Source organism: Lissotriton helveticus, chromosome 2_1 (assembly GCF_964261635.1).
Source record: "Lissotriton helveticus chromosome 2_1, aLisHel1.1, whole genome shotgun sequence".
NCBI lineage: Eukaryota > Metazoa > Chordata > Amphibia > Caudata > Salamandridae > Lissotriton > Lissotriton helveticus.
This window is the reverse complement of record NC_136059.1, coordinates 1,255,940,707-1,255,961,930: the sequence shown is the minus strand read 5'-3', so window position 1 is coordinate 1,255,961,930 and position 21,224 is coordinate 1,255,940,707. Positions and strand designations below refer to the sequence as shown.

At 50.1% G+C, this 21,224-nt stretch overlaps 1 protein-coding gene across 1 annotated transcript in view; it reads left to right on the top strand.

The window, feature by feature from the left end:
• Positions 1–21,224, top strand: part of EIF4E (eukaryotic translation initiation factor 4E) — a 262,801-nt gene that overhangs the window by 102,163 nt on the left and 139,414 nt on the right. Inside the window, exon 3 of the mRNA XM_078676211.1 lies at positions 2,724–2,819. Coding sequence (XP_078532337.1) covers positions 2,724–2,819 — 96 coding nt within the window. The remainder of the gene's footprint in view (positions 1–2,723; positions 2,820–21,224) is intronic.

Genomic DNA, 21,224 nt, shown 5'->3' with positions numbered 1-21,224 from the left:
ACTATCTCCTGATGGGTCATCTTGTGTATTAAAGCCTGTTATTCTCCGGCGAAGAAGGAGCCTCCGGTGGGGCTGCGCTCCCATTCCACCAGAGCGACGGCTTCCACTACGGAATCGGGGCGTGGTGTCACTTTACAAGACATCTGTCGGGCAGCTACGTGGGCCTCGTTGCACACTTTTACTTAGCACTATTGCCTAGACGGCCAAGTCCGGAGAGACTGCTTCTTTGGCCCTTCTGTTTTCCGGGACTTCCTGGTGTGATCTTGGTTCGCAGACCCACCACCGGGGTTGGTATTGCTGGGGTATCTATTCTTAGGTAAGGAATCTCTCACTGTGTTTCTTTTAGATGAACAAGTAACTTATCTTCAGTGACGATGTATCTGTAAGAAACATTAGTTACAGACAATTCCTTACTGCCCCACCAATCCTCCCCGTTCTGCGAACTGATTTCTAGGGTTATGGTCATCCCTTTCGGGGCCCTAGTTTCAATGCACCATTGGTCAGTATCTTTCATGGCTCTGCGTTCCTGGCGCAAAACGTCGTGTACAGAACTGACGTCGGTGCGCGAGAGCAGCGTCTAAGTAGCTGCCGCTACGTCATCTTGGCAACCACAACGCAAACGACGGACGCGTTGCCGCACAACGCCGCTTCTGACGCGCAGGTGTACTGGTGACTAAAACTTTCCGGATCCAGTCTGACGCCTGGGGGTAATTCTAAGGTAAGGAATCTATCACTAATGTTTCTTACAGATATATAGTTACCGAAGGTAAGTAACTTGTTCATTACAGCGATTTATCCAAGGATGGAATTTGCCATGGAGATACTCAACTAATACCAGTAGTCCAGTTTTATTCATGATGGCGCACTTGCCCCTTGTAAAGTTAGGGAATGCCCCAGCATTGCTCAGAAGTGACTTTCGCTCTTTCTAGGTGAAATATTGAACTGCTTTTTGCACCATACAAAGGGAATTAACTGTTAGTTTAAATGTTTGTCTAAATGTTTGTCATGTCTCTTTTGTAGTATGTGTTTATAATTTGTGTGTTCCAGTATGGGCATTGATCCAAAATAAACAGTTTTGGCTGACTAATAAATTAGATTAAATTATAGCATGGGGGTGAGCAAATTGCAAGTCCCTTATGAAGCCCATTGAATAGATGGATCCACTTAACATTCATGAGGGATAAAATCCTCATGATAGGAAAGATGTTTTTTTTTATACTTCTCACAGCATATCCTTCACTTAAGGATATCCCCAGATGCCAAACTGGATCTGGCAATTTTTTCACCATTGCTCCCACTCGTCAATAGGTGGTGTCATGCTCTCGGCTAACTTCATATGGTTTCGGAAGTGATGGAGCCAAGCTACCTTTCTAGCACAACCCCTGTGCGCTGATGTCCGTTATTACTCATTGCGCCTTCCAAGGTGGATCTGGAACTCCACTTCCACCATGTCAGTCTTCCAACAAATCTTGATCAATCTGATAGAGATTGGTTCCCCCTCTGAAAATGAATATTCAAGCCATGTCGCAACTGCATGAGGTGTGCCTTCGGTGTCTGGGCTCCAAACAAGACTCGAAGTTTTATAATAAATGGTACCTAATGCACCTCCAGGATGCGAAGTTGATGAACTAAAGAATATGTTGCGGTCTTTGCGCCCGTCCCCTGCTCCTAGTTATGGTCCTCTTCCCACTCTGACTCCAAAGAGGAGATGTCAAGATACAAGTTGTCCTCCTTCGAGTTTTCCGGCCGCAGAACCAATGCCTGTCGGTTCTGAAAAATAATATCTGATAAGTGTTGAAAATAGTTAAAGCAATGACTGTGCGGGAGGAATCTTCAAGCCACTATTTTACGGTTGACAAAAAATGTTTGGTCACAGAGGAGATCCACTGTATGTGGCAGGACATTTGTATAACCCCCAAGGAAGTTTGTTGGTGCTGATGCGGCCTGACACTCTAGGACATCAACAGAAATGGTCATGGAATTAGGAGAAGAGGTGTAATGAGTTCGGAAAGCATTTGTGAGCAAAAGAGAGTGATATGCAATGTTGCAGGGTGTTGGAAATAACTTATTTGGCTTGAAAGACTTTTGAATCTGACAAAAATGCCTGTGCAAGCAGATGATCGGAAAAGAGCCATAAAAGGGGTGCCTCTGGCATTGGCAACAGTACTGAGAGTACTAAAAAAATACGGTTGACTTATTTTGGAGAAGAGAAGGATGGCAGTGAGCAGTATAGTGTTGACATGAAACAAATTGAGAAGCATGAAGGCCACTGAAGCAAGAAGAGGGCGTATCAAGAGAAATGAAGGACATGCAGAGTGTGCAAAAAGGGGTACAGAATCAAAGGATGATAGAAATAGAAACTGGGAAGACGATGCTCAAGCTGTAAATGAAATCAGCAAGGTGAGCATTAACAAATGGCCAGACAGTATATATTAAAGGAAGAAGCGTAGCTTTAGAACCAGGGACAGTTTTCTAAAGATGCCGCACTGTGGTTGTAGAGAAACACCACACAAGTCATGAAGAATCTGAATGGGGGATTGTAGACTGACTGGAAGGAAGACAAAACAGAACATGGATGTTAGAATTTTGTGAATGTGGGAATTTGTGTATGGTGAATGTTGTCTTCCATCTTATTTAGGTTTCAGATTTCTTATCTACATGCTGGATAGCATCACCTGTGGGGTGACTCTTTGCCTTATACAATGTTTTCTGTCTTTCTTTAGATGGGCACTCTGGTTCTTTAAAAATGATAAGAGCAAAACTTGGCAAGCCAATCTTCGCCTGATATCGAAGTTTGACACAGTTGAGGATTTTTGGGCGTAAGTATATGTTGCATAACTACTTAAATCTCTTCCTGCCTTTTTGTAAACTGACTTTCACGTAGGCATCTTTCAGCAATGACTACATAGTTCTCGAGCAATATCAAGCTTAGGAAATGTGTAGCTTTGCTACTAAATATTTATTCCAGTTTTTTGGTTTAATTGGGCCTGTCAATTGGAATCACACCTTTTCATATAATTTCTCTTTTATTGTCAGGTTTCTGTTTATGCTCTTAATGGGTCATTTAAAGTATCCATGTTTGATTTATACATTTGCCTTTTGAATGTTTTTCATAGGTTTCTATTGGTGTGTTTAGTCCTCTGCAAGTTTGTCATCTTTTCTGATTTTCTTTATTTTATAAAAAATTTCCTCTGCTGTTGCCTGCCTGTAGGAAGCTGGATCTGTATATACTATACCAAAGTACGGTATAGTGTGCCCAGAGTCCAGTGGAACCCCAAAAATAGGCAGAGGTAAAAGTAGATCATACCTTACTCTCTATTATTGGTAGTGTGGGCGAACAGTAAGGCTTCATCAGAGGGTAGTGTTAAGCATTTATTGTACAAACTCAGGCAAGAAATGATGTCACACTCAGACTGAACTCAGACCAATTTTGTTTGTATACAAATATTTAGTTATTTTATTTCTAGAACCAAGTCAGGCCTAGTGGAGTTAAGTGAAATAATAATTTTGCAGGTATAAGGAAGTTCAATTCAATTGGAATGCAGATTCAAATGCAGTTAGTTGATTTACAGGTAAGTCAACAGTTCAAAATTACTTTTCAGTTACTTTATAGATTACTGTGCATGTTACTTCTTGGATTACTTTTTAAGTTACTTTTGCAAATCCGTGTGATATGCGTAGATATTTCCTAGACAAAAGGTAAGTAAAACCAATTTTTACACGTATGCAGTTCCTTAGGGTTTTCATACAAACTAATATTGCACTTAAAAGATTTTTCGAAGAAAAGCAGTCAATGCAATCCTACGGGAGGAAATTAAGTTATCGGTTTACAGACGAGTACTTGGTTGTGGCAGCTGGGTTTCTGGGGTTAGAACCACGTTTAAGGATGTACTCTCAAAGCACCCTCAGCGGCACTAGGACGGCTGGGTGCAGAGTGCTGAGGCCCAATGTTATCCAATGGGGGATAGGTGGCCTCCAGTTGGTGGCTGCTCACGAGAAGACCACACGGTTTTGGGAGCAAAGCTCCTGGAATTAGGCTCAGGGCAAGGGGGGGATCCGATTTAGCACACAAGGTGTACCCACAGCGGCTCGGGGGCGGCTGGGTGCAGGATGCTGTTTTGGCGTTGGGTGTCCTGTTGTTTTCAATGGGAGTTGCTAGTTATGGATTTTGGCATCAGACTCAGTCCAGGAAGACTTCCAGGAGGAACCATCTGCTGGGCAGGTAAGTTGGAGGACTCTGGGAGGTGGGTGCACCTTGGGTTCTTTTCTCCAGGTCGCAGGGCGGTTGGATGGAGGGGTGTCTTTTGAGGTAGGGTTTAATCTTACCGGGCCACTCGCTGTAGGGGTGGGGGGGTCCGTGCAGAGGCTGTAGGCGACGTGTGGGAGTCCTGGAGGGGTCAACCCACGGTGGACTCGGACTCTGGAGCACTGGGGGACCTCACTTGGATGGGTGGGCCACCTGGATTCGGGCTGTAGGCGTCGGGTGCAGTTGATGGTTCCAGGAATCAGGTTTCTTTATCCTCAGCAGGCTCAGAGTCTGTCTTGGGAGTTTCTTTTGAACAGAGCTGCTGCTCACAGAAGATCTGGCCTTTGTTGCAGGAAGTCAGTCCTCCCAGGCTTCTGAATTTCCCTGGCTACAGGACAAGGCGACTTTTGGTGCAGGATCTCTGGAAACTGCAGACAGGCTGGTAGGGCTTGGGCCAAGTCAGTTCTCTCTGCAGTCTCCTCCTCTGGGCATCTTCTTTTGTCCTTCTGCATAGGTTGCGGGAATCAGAATCTTGGTTTTGCAGCGTGAATCTTTCTGGATTCACTATGCTGTGCATTATTCCGCGGTCTTGTGGTTGGGTCCGGATTCGTAGTCTTTTCTTTGTTTTTTTTTTTTCTTTTTCTTAGCCCATGTGGGCGTCGGCGTCACACCCCCTTGGGTGTATTTCCGGTGACGTTGGCATGCTTCCTGCGGAAGCTCCCACTCTGGGGCGCCATCTTCAGATTCTTTTTTTCCGCGGTCGGGTCTGGATCATTCCCGTTGGGGCTCCAGACATTTTTGGAGAAAGAAGAAAGAAAATACAGAAAATACGAGGAATAGTCATCTGAAGACTCCAGGGGACTTCATTGACGAAAAGTCAGCAAGGATAAGGCGTTTTCCATCGAGATCCTCGACGACCGTCGACGAACACGCGACCAGAGAGGCCCTGGCACTCGATGATGGACAACACACCGTTCAAGTTCTGCCGTAACTGCCACCACAAGTACGCGCAGAAGGACCAGCACCCGGTATGCAACCTTTGCCTACCGGTGGACCACGAAAGCGGAGACTGCAACGCCTGTTCCGCCTTCGCCCCGAAGACCCTTCGTGTGAGAGAGAGGCAGAGGGTAGCACACGCCGCCCTGCAGGGGAAGGCCCCGACTCCGTCACTCTACGAGCTGGGGATGTCCTCCGAGGAAGAAGACAACGCTGCCGCCGAAGACGACAGCTACACGGTCGTAGAGACCGATTACACGAAGACTTCTGGCAAGGTAGGAGACTCTTCGGCCCCCAAGAACCCGAGAGACTCTGAGTCTAGAAAAATCGAGGGCAAGACCCCGAAAGCGCCGACGCCAAAAAAGGCGGCGTCCGCGAATACTCCCAGGCCCAGCGGATCCTCCGAGAAGGAGTCCCCGGCGCCGAGAGCTGCTGATCAGCAGAAAACGTCGAAAATCGTCCCCGAAAAGGACCGATCGACGCCGAGGGAGAAAGACCCAAAACTGACGACCAGAGACCCAAAATCCGGTTCGACGTCGATGTCGAAAACTTAGACACCGAAAGGCACGGCGACGAGCCATCCGCCGAAAAGAGCAGCATACCCATCCGACGCGGAACACGCGGCCGAGATGGAGAAGAAGAGAAGGCGCCTCGAGGCAGAAATGGAGAACATCATGCAGCGGAAGAAAGATTTCGACGCAAAGATGAAAGCCTTCACGATCCCTCACAAGACCAAGCCACCGGTGGTGGAGGCGGTCGAGGAGGAAGAGGAGATCGCCGAAGTCGCCGAGGAACAAGACCAGGACGTCGAGGTGATCGACGACCAGGAGGAGTACGAGAATCCCTACGATAGTTACAACTATGGGGAGTAAGAGGATGGCAGGACGGACACAGAGTCGGCACCCTCTGACCTTCAGGAGGTAGATTACATCGATGTCGACACCGACAGCCCGGAGGAGGTGGTCGACACTTACCCCTCGAGGCCCTCGTCGCCGGACGACATCGGGGCCTACAACTCGGTGATACAATCTGCCGCAGCAGCTTTCAAGCTCAAGCTCGACGAAGAGAAGCAGAAAGCAGACTTCCTTCTAGAAACATTGCTCCCAACACAAACGAGGAGCCAATTCCTTCCAATGCTCGAAAGCGTCTTGGCTCAGGGGAAGGAAGCATTCATGGAGCCCGCAACATGCAAAGCAGTAACTCCCAGAACTGAGAAAAAGTACAAACATGCCGCAAAGGACCCGGCCTACATTCAGGGCACGGTCTCCGCAGACTCAATTATCACGGCCACAGCAAGGAGGAGGGCTAACGTACCCACTACCTCGGGCCCGCCACCGGATAAGGAGAGCAAAAGGATGGATCTGGTGGGCAGAAGGATCGAACGGAATGCCGCGACCCACTGGCGCATGGCTAATTCCAACGCCCTGATAAATAGGCACATGTATCAGATCATGGAGGGGCTGGGGCAGTTGGTGAAGGACCTGCCCCAGGATGCCAGGCAGAAGGCCGAAAAGCTGGTTGAAGAGGGAAAGAACGCAGCTAATTCTTGCCTTAAGACGGCCCTGGATGGGGCAGACACAGCCAGCAGGCTCATGATGATGGGTGTCACGGAAAGGAGGCACGCCTGGCTCAGGATTTCAGGTTTCAAACCGGAGGTGCAACACAGCATCCTGAACACACCGTTTAACGGCAACACGCTTTTCGGGACAACAGTTGATGAAACGCTCAGCCAACTGAAAAAAGATAACGAAACAGCAAGATCCATGGGAGCATTGCAGTTCAGAGGGAACAAGAGGGACACCCCGCCACGGAGGCCCGGCGGGAGAGGCGGAAACCAGCCAGGTACATCACACCAGGCTTTCCAGCAAACGCACCAGGCAGACTCGCAAGCTCAGCATGGTCAGCAGAAGCAGTCCTGGCAGTACCAACAAAGAGGCCAGTCCTTTCGAGGGAGAAATGGACGGGGACAAAATAGGAGAGGAGGGCAGCAGCCCACCTCTAAGTGACTTCAAAAAACTCCGTGTGCCCGCCCACAAAAAAGATCCAAGGGGGCAGCACGTACAGATGGGTCAAGACAAACTAGACACCTACGACCACATGACACCAGTGGGAGGAAGATTAAGATTTTACCTCCGAGAGTGGAGAGAAATCACATCAGACAAATGGATCCTCAACATTATCCAATTCGGATACTGCATAGAATTGGAGGGGAGACCAACAAGCAGAAAACCAAAAAGAAAAACACTAGCGAGCAAGCAGCTGCAGTGTCTTCAGGAGGAGGCAAAGGAACTCCTGCGGAAGCAGGCCATAAAACGGGTACCCTTCAAGATAAGAAACACAGGAATATACTCAACGTACTTCCTGGTACCAAAGGTAGACGAGACCATGAGACCCATTCTAGACTTACGGTTCCTGAACAAATTCATAAGAACGCAAAAATTCAAAATGACCTCCCTGCAAGAGGTGCTCCCACAGTTGCAGACCGGGGACTTCATGGTCACAATAGACCTCAAAGACGCCTACCTGCACATCCCAATGAATAGAAAGCACAAACACATGCTCAGGTTCACCATTGGAGAAATCCACTACCAGTTCACGACACTGGCCTTCGGACTAAAATCAGCACCAAGAGTTTTCACAAAGTGCCTCGCAGCAGTCGCAGCGCACCTACGAAGGCAAGGTATACACGTATACCCTTACCTGGACGACTGGCTGGTGAAAGCAAACTCATACCAGAAATGCAAGCAGCACGCACATACAGTGACGAGCACGCTCATAAACCTGGGGTTCTCCATCCATTGGAAAAAATCATCTATGGAGCCGGAACAGGTCAAAATCTTCCTGGGAGCACAGATCAACACCTTACAGGGCAAGGTGTTCCCCAGCGAGAAGAGGGCGAGGGCGCTGGTGAAGGAAACTCGCCTCTACCGGAAGGGACAAGCTCGGACAGTGAGGACTGCGAGCAAGATCATGGGCATGATGGCATCATGCATCCACCTGGTACCAAATGTACGACTCCACATGAGACCCATTCAAGAATGGTTGCAGGAGCAATGGTCACAAGCTACAGGCGGTTGGGAGGATCTAGTGGTTGTAATGCACGCAGTGCAGAAGGAGATGGCATGGTGGACCATGGAAAACATAACAAGGGGAAAGCCTCTAACGCCCCCAACGCCAACAGTGACCATCACCACAGACGCATCCCTGAAGGGATGGGGCGCTCACATGGAGGAGCTCAAGGTGAGGGGACTGTGGACGACAACAGATGCGGCAAAGCACATCAATTACCTAGAACTGAAGACAATCTTCCTTGCACTGAAAGCCTTTCAAACAAGGCTGTACAAACACAAGGTATTGATACAAACAGACAACACCACTGCGATGTTCTACATCAACAAGCAGGGGGGCACACAGTCAGCACCGCTTTCAACGCTGGCGCAGGAGATATGGAGATGGGCCATCCCTCTCAGGATAGACCTGCTAGCCATACACCTATCAGGGAAGGACAACATACAAGCCGATTGGCTCAGCAGGCAGACATCGGCATCCCACGAGTGGGAGCTCAATGCTCAGGAGACAAGGTACCTGTTCGACAGGTGGGGGACACCATCGGTGGACCTGTTTGCCACACGCCAGAATGCAAAATGCCAAAACTTCGCATCCAGGCAGCCCGAGGAGGGGTCACTGGGGAATGCCCTATGGATAGATTGGTCAAGGACATTTGCTTACGCCTTTCCCCCGATACCACTGATGCACAGAGTGCTGAGCAAGTGCAGAGCGAGCAACATGACACTGATACTGGTCGCACCACAGTGGGCCAGGCAGACATGGTACTCGCAGATCATGGAGATGACACAGTGTGCACCCCACAGATTCAGCAGGAGGAAAGACCTACTCTCCATGCAGAACGGAGAGGTACTACATCCAGAGCCAGAGAGCATGAGCCTAGTGGCATGGCTCCTGAGGACATAGAGTTCGCACATTTGAGACTACCAGAAAGCACCCTGAGGGTACTTCGGGAGGCACGAAGGCCCAGCACTCGAAAGTGCTACGTTGTGAAATGGAAAAGATTCACAGTATGGTGCAGACAGGAAAGACTCCACAATAGAATGAAGAGGGACTCCACAGTGCTATGGTCCCTGACGCACTTGCTGGAGAAGAACCTTAGCTCATCCTCTTTAAGAGTTCACTTTGCAGCAATAGTCGCTTACACAAGGGGAGAAACGTGCAGGAGCTTCTTCACATCACAAGTGGTGAAGAGATTCCTAGAAGGAGCGAAAAGGATCGCACCACCCAAGCGGGTGCCGCCACCTACATGGAACTTGAACACAGTCCTAACGGAACTCATGAAAGAGCCCTTTAACCCACTTCACAAGGTCTCCCTAAAGATGCTAACTATGAAAACAGCCTTCCTGGTTGCGATAACGTCCTTACGCAGAGTAAGCGAGCTTCAAGCGCTGACGCTACAAGAACCCTACATACAAATACACAACGATAGAGTTGTGATGAGGACTGACCCACACTTCATGCCAAAGGTGGTATCCAAATTTCACATGAACCAGTCTATACAGATACCGAGTTTTTTCCAAAAACCAACAACTAGCGCAGAGCGAGCTCTGCACACCCTGGACGCCAGAAGGGCAGTCATGCACTACATTGAAAGGACAAAGGGACACAGGAAAACAAAACAGTTTTTTGTGTCATTCGCAAACAGCTTCATGGGGAAAGCAGTAACCAAAAAGACCATTGCACGATGGATCGCACAGACAATTCAACTCTGCCACAAACGTGCAGGACAAGAACTGGCTGAGGGGACACGTGACCACTCCACCAGGAAGAAGGGCGCTACAATAGCCTTCCTGGCTAACACACCCATAGAGGACATATGCCTGGCGGCAACATGGGCTTCGGTGCACACGTTCACGAAGCACTACTGTGTGGACATACAAATGAACAAGGAAGCTCAAGTGGGACAGAAGGTGCTACAGCACATATTCAACACCCAACGCTCATCTTCCACCCAGCCGCCACAGAGATGAGAAACCGCTACAAAATCTATGCACAGCATAGTGAATCCAGAAAGATTCACGCTGCAAAACGAATAGTTTTGCAGCGTGAATCTTTCTGGATTCACTATGCTGTGCATTATTCCGCGGTCTTGTGGTTGGGTCCGGATTCGTAGTCTTTTCTTTGTTTTTTTTTTTTTTTTTCTCTTTGCCCAGGTGGGCGTCGGCGTCACACCCCCTTTGGGTGTATTTCCGGTGACGTCGGCATGCTTCCTGCGGAAGCTCCCACTCTTGGGCGCCATCTTCAGATTCTTTTTTTCCGCGGTCGGGTCTGGATCGTTCCCGTTTGGGCTCCAGACATTTTTGGAGAAAGAAGAAAGAAAATACAGAAAAGACGAGGAGAAGTCATCTGAAGACTCCAGGGGACTTCACCGACGAAAGACAAGCAAAGATAAGGCGTTTTCCATCCAGATCTTCGACGACCGTCGACGAACACGCGACCAGAGAGGCCCTGGACGCTCGAGGATGGACAACACGCCGTTCAAGTTCTGCCGTAACTGCCACCACAAGTACGCGCAGAAGGACCAGCACCCGGTATGCAACCTTTGCCTACCGGTGGACCACGAAAGCGGAGACTGCAACGCCTGTTCCGCCTTCACCCCGAAGACCCTTCGTGTGAGAGAGAGGCAGAGGGTAGCACACGCCGCCCTGCAGGGGAAGGCCCCGACCCCGTCGCTCTACGAGCTGGGGATGTCCTCCGAGGAAGAAGACAACGCTGCCGCCGAAGACGACAGCTACACGGTCGTAGAGACCGATTACACGAAGACTTCTGACAAGGTAGGAGACTCTTCGGCCCCCAAGAACCCGAGAGACTCTGAGTCTCGAAGAATCGAGGGCAAGACCCCGAAAGCGCCGACGCCAAAAAAGGCGGCGTCCGCGACTACTCCCAGGCCCAGCGGATCCTCAGAGAAGGAGTCCCCGGCGCCGAGAGCTGCTGATCAGCAGAAGACGTCGAAAATCGTCCCCGAAAAGGATCGATCGACGAGGGAGAAAGACCCGAAACTGTCGACGACGACCAGAGACCCGATATCCGGTTCGACGTCGAAAACTTCGACTCCGAGAGGCACGGCGACGAGCCATCCGTCGAAGAGAGCGGCGGAACCATCCGACGCGGAACACGCGGCCGAGATGGAAAAGAAAAGAAGGCGCCTCGAGGCAGAAATGGAGAACTTCATGCAGCGGAAAAAAGATTTCGACGCAAGGATGAAGGCCTTCACGATCCCTCACAAGACCAAGCCACCAGTGCTGGAGGCGGTCGAGGAGGAAGAAGAAGAGGTCGCCGAAGTCACCGAGCAAGACCAGGACGTCGAGGTGTTCGACGACCAGGAGGAGTACGAGAATCCCCACGAGAGCTACAGCTATGGGGAGGAAGATGAGGGCAGGACAGACACAGAGTCGGCGCCCTATGACCTTCAGGAGGTAGATTACATCGATGTCGACACCGACAGCCCGGAGGAGGTGGTCGACACCTACCCCTCGAGGCCCTCGCCGCCGGACGACATCGGGGCCTACAACGCGGTGATACAATCTGCCGCAGCAGCTTTCAAGCTCAAGCTCGACGAAGAGAAGCAGAAAGCAGACTTCCTTCTGGAAACATTGCTCCCAACACAAACGAGGAGCCAGTTCCTCCCGATGCTCGAGAGCGTCTTGGCTCAGGGGAAGGAAGCTTTCAGGGAGCCCGCAACATGCAAGGCAGTAACTCCCAGAACTGAGAAGAAGTACAAGCATGCCGCAAAGGACCCGGCCTACATTCAGGGCACGGTCTCCGCAGACTCCATTATCACGGCCACAGCAAGGAGGAGGGCTAACGTACCCACTACCTCGGGCCCGCCACCGGATAAAGAGAGCAAAAGGATGGATCTGGTGGGCAGAAGGATCGAACGGAATGCCGCGACCCACTGGCGCATGGCTAATTCCAACGCCCTGGTAAACAGACACATGTACCAAATCATGGAGGGACTGGGGCAGTTGGTGAAGGACTTGCCCCAGGATGCCAAGCAGAAAGCCGAAAAGCTAATTGAAGAGGGGAAGAATGCTGCAAATTCTTGCCTTAAGACGGCCCTGGATGGGGCAGACACCGCCAGCAGGCTCATGATGATGGGCGTCACGGAAAGGAGACACGCCTGGCTCAGGATATCCGGTTTCAAACCGGAGGTGCAACACAGCATCCTGAACACACCATTCAACGGCAGTACGCTTTTCGGACAAACAGTTGATGAGCAACTCAGCCAACTTAAGAAGGATAACGAAACAGCAAGATCCATGGGAGCATTGCAGTTCAGAGGGAACAAGAGGGGCACCCCGTCACGGAGGCCCGGCGGAAGAGGCGGAAACCAGCCAGGTACATCACACCAGGCTTTCCAGCAAACGCACCAGGCAGACTCGCAGGGTCAGCAGGGCCATCAGAAACAGCCCTGGCAGTACCAACAAAGAGGCCAGTCCTTTCGAGGGAGAAATGGACGGGGACAAAATAGAAGAGGGGGCCAGCAGCCCACCTCCAAGTGACTTCAAAAAAATCCGTGTGCCCACCCACAAAAAAGATCCCAGGGGGCAGCACGTACAGATGGGTCAAGACAAACTAGACACCTACGACCACAGGACACCAGTGGGAGGAAGATTAAGATTCCACCTCCAGGAGTGGAGAGGAATCACATCAGACAAATGGATCCTCAACATTATCCAATTCGGATACTGCATAGAGTTGGAGGCGAGGCCAACAAACAGAAAACCAAGAAGAAAGCCGCTAGCAAGCAAGCAGCTGCAGTGCCTTCAGGAAGAAGCAAAAGAACTCCTGCAGAAGCAGGCCATAGAAAGGGTACCCTTCAAGGAAAGAAACACAGGAGTATACTCAACATACTTCCTGGTACCAAAAGTAGACGAGACAATGAGGCCCATTCTCGATTTACGGTTCGTGAACAAATTCATAAGAACGCAAAAATTCAAAATGACCTCCCTGCAAGAGGTGCTCCCACAGTTGCAGACCGGGGACTTCATGGTCACTATAGACCTCAAAGACGCATACCTGCACATCCCAATGAACAGGAAGCACAAGCACATGCTCAGGTTCACCGTCGGAGAAAGCCACTACCAGTTCACGACACTGGCCTTCGGTCTAAAATCGGCACCAAGAGTTTTCACAAAGTGCCTCGCAGCAGTCGCAGCGCACCTAAGAAGGCAGGGAATACATGTATACCCTTACCTGGACGACTGGCTGGTGAAAGCAAACTCATACCAGAAATGCAAGCTGCACGCACATACAGTGACCAGCACGCTCATAAACCTGGGGTTCTCCATCCATTGGAAGAAATCATCAATGGAGCCGGAACAAGTGAAGATCTTCCTGGGAGCACAGATCAACACCTTACAGGGCAAGGTGTTCCCCAGCGAGAAGAGGGCGAGGGCGCTGGTGAAGGAAACTCGCCTCTACCGGAAGGGACAAGCTCGGACAGTGAGGACGGCGAGCAAGATCATGGGGATGATGGCATCATGCATCCACCTGGTACCGAATGTACGACTCCACATGAGACCCATTCAAGAATGGCTACAGGAGCAATGGTCACAAGCTACAGGCAGTTGGGAGGATCTAGTGGTTGTAACGCACGCAGTGCAGAAGGAGATGACATGGTGGACCATGGAGAACATAGCAAGGGGAAAGCCTCTAACGCCCCCAACGCCAACAGTGACCATCACCACAGACGCATCCCTGAAGGGATGGGGCGCTCACATGGAGGAGCTCAAGGTGAGGGGACTGTGGACACCGACGGATGCCACAAAGCACATCAATTACTTAGAATTGAAGACAATCTTCCTTGCACTGAAGGCCTTTCAAACAAGACTGTACAAGCACAGGGTATTGATACAAACAGACAACACCACTGCGATGTTCTACATCAACAAGCAGGGGGGCACACAGTCCGCACCGCTTTCAACGCTGGCGCAGGAGATATGGAGATGGGCCATCCCTCTCAAGATAGACCTGCTAGCCATACACCTACCAGGGAAGGACAACATACAAGCCGATTGGCTCAGCAGGCAGACATCGGCATCCCACGAGTGGGAGCTCAATGCTCAGGAGACAAGATACCTGTTCGACAGGTGGGGGACACCATCGGTGGACCTGTTTGCCACACGCCAGAATGCAAAATGCCAAAACTTCGCATCCAGGCAGCCCGAGGAGGGGACACTGGGGAATGCCCTATGGATAGATTGGTCAAGGACATTTGCCTACGCCTTTCCCCCGATACCACTGATGCACAGAGTACTGAGCAAGTGCAGAGCGAGCAACATGACACTGATACTGGTCGCACCGCAGTGGGCGAGGCAGACCTGGTACTCGCAGATCATGGAGATGACACAGTGTGCACCCCACAGATTCAGCAGGAGGAAAGATCTACTGTCCATGCAGAACGGAGAGGTACTGCATCCAGAGCCAGAGAGCATGAGCCTAGTAGCGTGGCTCCTGAGGACATAGAGTTCGCACATTTGAGACTACCAGAAAGCACCCTGAGGGTACTTCGGGAGGCACGAAGGCCCAGCACTCGAAAGTGCTACGTTGCGAAATGGAAAAGATTCACAATATGGTGCAGACAGGAAAGACTCCACAATAAGATGAAGAGGGACTCCACAGTGCTAAGGTACCTGACGCACTTACTGGAGAAGAACCTTAGCTCATCCTCGTTAAGAGTTCACTTGGCAGCGATAGTAGCCTACACAAGGGGAGAAACGTGCAGGAGCTTCTTCACATCACAGGTGGTGAAGAGATTCCTAGAAGGAGCGAAAAGGATCGCACCACCCAAGCGGGTGCCGCCACCTGCATGGAACTTGAACACAGTCCTAACGGAACTCATGAAAGAGCCCTTTGAACCACTTCACAAGGCCTCCCTAAAGATGCTAACTATGAAAACAGCCTTCCTGGTTGCGATAACGTCCTTACGCAGAGTAAGCGAGCTTCAAGCGCTGACGCTACAAGAACCATACATACAAATACACAACGATAGAGTTGTGATGAGGACTGACCCACACTTCATGCCGAAGGTGGTATCCAATTTTCACATGAACCAGTCTATACAGATACCGAGTTTTTTCCAAAAACCCACAACCAGCGCAGAGAGAGCTCTGCACACCCTGGACGCCAGAAGGGCAGTCATGCACTACATTGAAAGGACAAAGGGGCACAGGAAAACGAAACAGTTTTTTGTGTCCTTCGCAAACAGCTTCATGGGCAAAGCAGTAACCAAAAGGACCATTGCACGATGGATCGCACAAACAATCCAACTCTGCCACAAACGGGCAGGACAGGAACTGGCTGAGGGGACACGTGCCCACTCCACCAGGAAGAAGGGCGCTACAATAGCCTTCCTGGCTAACACACCCATAGAGGACATATGCCTGGCGGCAACATGGGCTTCGGTGCACACGTTCACGAAGCACTACTGTGTGGACATACAAATGAACAAGGAAGCTCAAGTGGGACAGAAGGTGCTACAGCACATATTCAACACCCAACGCTCATCTTCCACCCAGCCGCCACAGAGATGAGAAACCGCTACAAAATCTATGCACAGCATAGTGAATCCAGAAAGATTCACGCTGCAAAACGAATAGTTTTCTTACCTGTCGGTGTAGTTTTGCAGCTTGAAGATCTTTCTGGATTCACTAGCGAACCCACCCACCTCCGCCAGAAAGATGAGGCTGGAGAGAGAAGAGGTGGTTAACTAAAGAATAGACTTTGAAAATACAAAGCGGTAAATACAAACTAAGAAGAACATTGCCATTACTTCGGAAACGAAAGAAACACGGAAAAAAAGAACCCGAAGATGGCGCCCAAGAGTGGGAGCTTCCGCAGGAAGCATGCCGACGTCACCGGAAATACACCCAAAGGGGGTGTGACGCCGACGCCCACCTGGGCAAAGAGAAAAAAAAAAAAAAAAACAAAGAAAAGACTACGAATCCGGACCCAACCACAAGACCGCGGAATAATGCACAGCATAGTGAATCCAGAAAGATCTTCAAGCTGCAAAACTACACCGACAGGTAAGAAAACTATTCGTTTTCTTACCTGTCGTTGTAGTTTTGCAGCTTGAAGATCTTTCTGGATTCACTAGCGAACACACCCACCTCCGCCAGAAAGATGAGGCTGGAGAGAGAAGAGGTGGTTAACTAAAGAAAGGACGTTGAAAGTACAAAGCGGTAAATACAAACTAAATAGAACATTGCCATTACTTCGGAAACGAAAGAAACACGGAAAATAAGAACCCGAAGATGGCGCCCAAGAGTGGGAGCTTCCGCAGGAAGCATGCCGACGTCACCGGAAATACACCCAAGGGGGTGTGACGCCGACGCCCACCTGGGCTAAGAAAAAAACAAAAAAAAAACAAAGAAAAGACTACGAATCCGGACCCAACCACAAGACCGCGGAATAATGCACAGCATAGTGAATCCAGAAAGATCTTCAAGCTGCAAAACTACACCGACAGGTAAGAAAACTATTCGTTCAAGGCCGCCCCTAAATACTGTATTTAGGGGGCATTTTTGGGGGGGGGTCTCTACCTTAGGGTGACTCTCTACCTTAGGGTGACTTCATCCTTGGTGTGCTACACCCCATGTGTGGGAGTAGGCACAATCCCTCACACTGATTGGAGAGTGCCTGCCATCTGCAAGATGGCGGGCACTGAAGTGAGGGTTTCACCTCTCCTCCCCCACCTGAGGGGTGGGGTTAGCAGAGGTGGGCACACCTTCTGGGCTGTTCTAATTTTTCCCGCCTGTCTTCCCACTGGGAAGGAGGGGAGACAGGGATGAGGCCTGTTCCTGATAGCAGGAGAGGCTGGGGGTCCCGTTACAAAGGCAGCAAGGCTTTTGAAGCTCCTCTGCTACAGAAGGCTCTTCCATACATTGGGGAGGTGTGACTTCCGCCCAGGAAAGGCTTTGTTTCTGAGCCCAGGGAGCGAAGGCTCCCACCCCAACGGTCCGGAAACATGTCTTGTGATCAGTGGCGGTTCCTCCATGGGGGCATTTGGGCGCCGCCCCCCCTGCTTTCTCGCCGTGCGAGAAGGCAGAAACAAATGTTAGTTATTGCCGTAATATTATATAACTACCATTGTTTCTGCCTTCTCGCACAGCGAGAAAGCATAACTTCCTGGTTTAGAGTGGGGGTGTTACTCGAGGGCGGGGGAGTGGCTTGGAGGCCGCCCAAACAGACCGTATTAACAACAGTGGGAAAGCCACTCCCCAAGCCACTCCCCCCTGCCCTCGAGTAACACCACCCACTCACTCTCCCTGTCTCTCTGTATGCTGCAGCAGCAGCATATAGAGAGAAAATGACGTAGCCTGGGGCAGCCGGCCGCACCTATCAAAAACGAGGCGGTGGAAGGGAGGGAGGCTGCCTGCCGCGCCGCCTTCCTGATGACGTGCTGCAGCAGGACTTGAACCAGGACGGCGGGAGTTTGGACGGAGTCTCCGGACGGTAAGTTTACTTTTACTTTATTTTATTTTAAATATATTTATGTGTTGTTTCCAAACCCCTCCCAGCTCCCCCCTCATCCCCTCATGTCGTCGCGAGTGCTACCCCGTCGCCCGTAATGCTGGGCGCGACTGCAGGGCAGTGCCGCCGGTAGTGATGATGGCTCAGAAATACTTTATGGTAAAACGCTGGTTTTTGTTTGGCTAGTGCATTACTAATTACTACTGTTAAAACGAGCCCATGAGCAGTGCAGGTGTAGGGGCACCGGGAGATCCTGAATGTAAGCAAGCAGGCTGGTGGAGTGCGACACGTGTACACTCTCACTCGCCATCTTCCCTTGGCATTTTTGATATGACGTGCCTTAAAATTCCACCTTGGCCAAAAACTTCCCCGGATACTATTTAATAGTGGTCGAGCCACTTGATGAAAGCTCGAGCCATGCCCCCTCGAGACCAAGCGAGCCAAGCTTTCCCATGGCTGCTGCCTACAGCTCAGCCACAGGTGCGAGGACGTCCGGTGCTCAAACTGCTGGTTGCCTACCAGTGCGATACAAAAGGGGATGATGGACGGAGCGCTTGAACAAATCAAACACTCACCCCCAGTCAACTGATCTGGGTTTAATCCATCACCATTCTTTAGTTCCCTCAGCCACCCCAGTTCAGACATGGCTATATGCAAATCAGTCTGACCCTGTGCCTTATGGGAACAGTCCAGCCCGAACTGCCAAGCCATGTCTTCCCTGGACCGGAAACAAGCATCCTGGGACCGGTTTCGGATTCATAATCCTCATCAGCCAGGCTATCTTGAATCCAGTGGCCAAGTGAACAAGGGACTCACGTCTGAGCATACCCTGCCACACTTAGGGCGAACAAAGCGATACAAAAGGGGATGATGGACGGAGCGTTTGAGAAAATCAAACACTCACCCCCAGTCAACTGATCTGGGTTTAATTCATCACCATTCTTTAGCTCACTCGGCCACCCCAGTTCAGACATGGCCATATGCAAATCAGTCTGACCCTGTGCCTCATGGGAACAGTCCAGCCCGAACTGCCAAGCAATGTCTTCCCTGGACCAGAAACAAGCATCCTGGGACCGGTTTCGGATTCATAATCCTCATCAGCCAGGCTATCTTGAATCCAGTGGCCAAGTGAGCAAGGGACTCACGTCTGAGCATACCCTGCCACACTTAGGGCGAACAAAGCGATACAAAAGGGGATGATGGACGGAGCGTTTGAGAAAATCAAACACTCACCCCCAGTCAACTGATCTGGGTTTAATCCATCACCATTCTTTAGTCCCCTCAGCCACCCCAGTTCAGACATGGCTATATGCAAATCAGTCTGACCCTGTGCCTTATGGGAACAGTCCAGCCCGAACTGCCAAGCCATGTCTTCCCTGGACCGGAAACAAGCATCCTGGGACCGGTTTCGGATTCATAATCCTCATCAGCCAGGCTATCTTGAATCCAGTGGCCAAGTGAACAAGGGACTCTTGCTCACTTGGCCACTGGATTCAAGATAGCCTGGCTGATGAGGATTATGAATCCGAAACCGGTCCCAGGATGCTAGTTTCCGGTCCATGGAAGACATGGCTTGGCAGTTCAGGCTGGACTGTTCCCATGAGGCACAGGGTCAGACTGATTTGCATATAGCCATGTCTGAAATGGGGTGGCTGAGTGGGCTAAAGAATGGTGATGGATTAAACCCAGATCAGTTGACTGGGGGTGAGTGTTTGATTTGCTCAAACGCTCCGTCCATCATCCCCTTTTGTATCGCTTTGTTCGCCCTAAGTGTGGCAGGGTATGCTCAGACGTGAGTCCCTTGCTCACTTGGCCACTGGATTCAAGATAGCCTGGCTGATGAGGATTATGAATCCGAAACCGGTCCCAGGATGCTTGTTTCCGGTCCATGGAAGACATGGCTTGGCAGTTCGGGCTGGACTGTTCCCATGAGGCACAGGGTCAGACTGATTTGCATATAGCCATGTCTGAAATGGGGTGGCTGAGTGGGCTAAAGAATGGTGATGGATTAAACCCAGATCAGTTGACTGGGGGTGAGTGTTTGATTTGCTCAAACGCTCCGTCCATCATCCCCTTTTGTATCGCTTTGTTCGCCCTAAGTGTGGCAGGGTATGCTCAGACGTGAGTCCCTTGCTCACTTGGCCACTGGATTCAAGATAGCCTGGCTGATGAGGATTATGAATCCGAAACCGGTCCCAGGATGCTTGTTTCCGGTCCATGGAAGACATGGCTTGGCAGTTCGGGCTGGACTGTTCCCATGAGGCACAGGGTCAGACTGATTTGCATATAGCCATGTCTGAAATGGGGTGGCTGAGTGGGCTAAAGAATGGTGATGGACTAAACCCAGATCAGTTGACTGGGGGTGAGTGTTTGATTTGCTCAAATGCTCCGTCCATCATCCCCTTTTGTATCGGGTTGCCTACCAGTGGCGTCCATACCGTGGAAAGCACCGTGCACACAGTCCGAGCCAGGGAGAACAGACATAAGTGTGGGGGCGAATAGTCGCTTGAGGTCCGGAAGTTGGAGGGTGATTGCTGGGACTGGCGCAGACTCACGTGTGATCACATAATTGATAAGTGTACCCAAATGTGTGGCGACTACAACAGTTTAGTTTAGCGAAAGGGAGAAGTTATAATAAGATCAGAAACTTGTATTTTATTTTATATATCACAAAATGCTGCCATTTGACGTTTCTTCTCCTCATCAAAACAGGTTGTTGCCATTAACCAAATTAATGATAGTAATTTATCAACTTAAATATTGAGCATCGCACCCTCCCATAGACGATAACGCTACTTTGTATTTTCCCAAAGGTGTTTGTTTCATTTTACTTTTAGTTTCGAACAGTTATTTGGAGCAGTGCTGTTCTGTGTTTGCTTTTGACTTTCTTCAATTTGGGAATATTCGAATTGCTATTCACTAGGAGCTGACCCATTTCTCCTCCTTCATTATTCTCCACTGTACCGTGACCCTTCTGCTCAACAGTGCTTGAAAATTCACCATTTGTCCACTCTTTTTTCTAAATTTTCCCCCCTTTGGCTTTTGGGGCTCGCTCGCTCGCTACGGTGCTCTATAAAATTTATTTTCCGCCTACCACTTACAAATGTCACCAGCCGCTACTGCTTGTGATGGAGGCTGGTCGTTTTTCAGGGGGCATCTCTAAGATATATTTTTTTAACAGATTTTATAAATCCATAACAATTAGCTATTAGCAACATACAGGCATCGTATAGAAACAAACTACGCAAATAAAATAAACTTGATATAGAAACAGTTAGTGTTCCAGACATTACCACATGTTCTACATATCCTGCTACAATCCCCATTCTCAGCTCCTATTAAACAATTTCAATATGCCTTAGTTGTATGGTCTGTCTAATGCACTGAGCCTCTATGCTCCCTCCTGACTTCCTTCTTCTAACACCGCTTCTGGTTG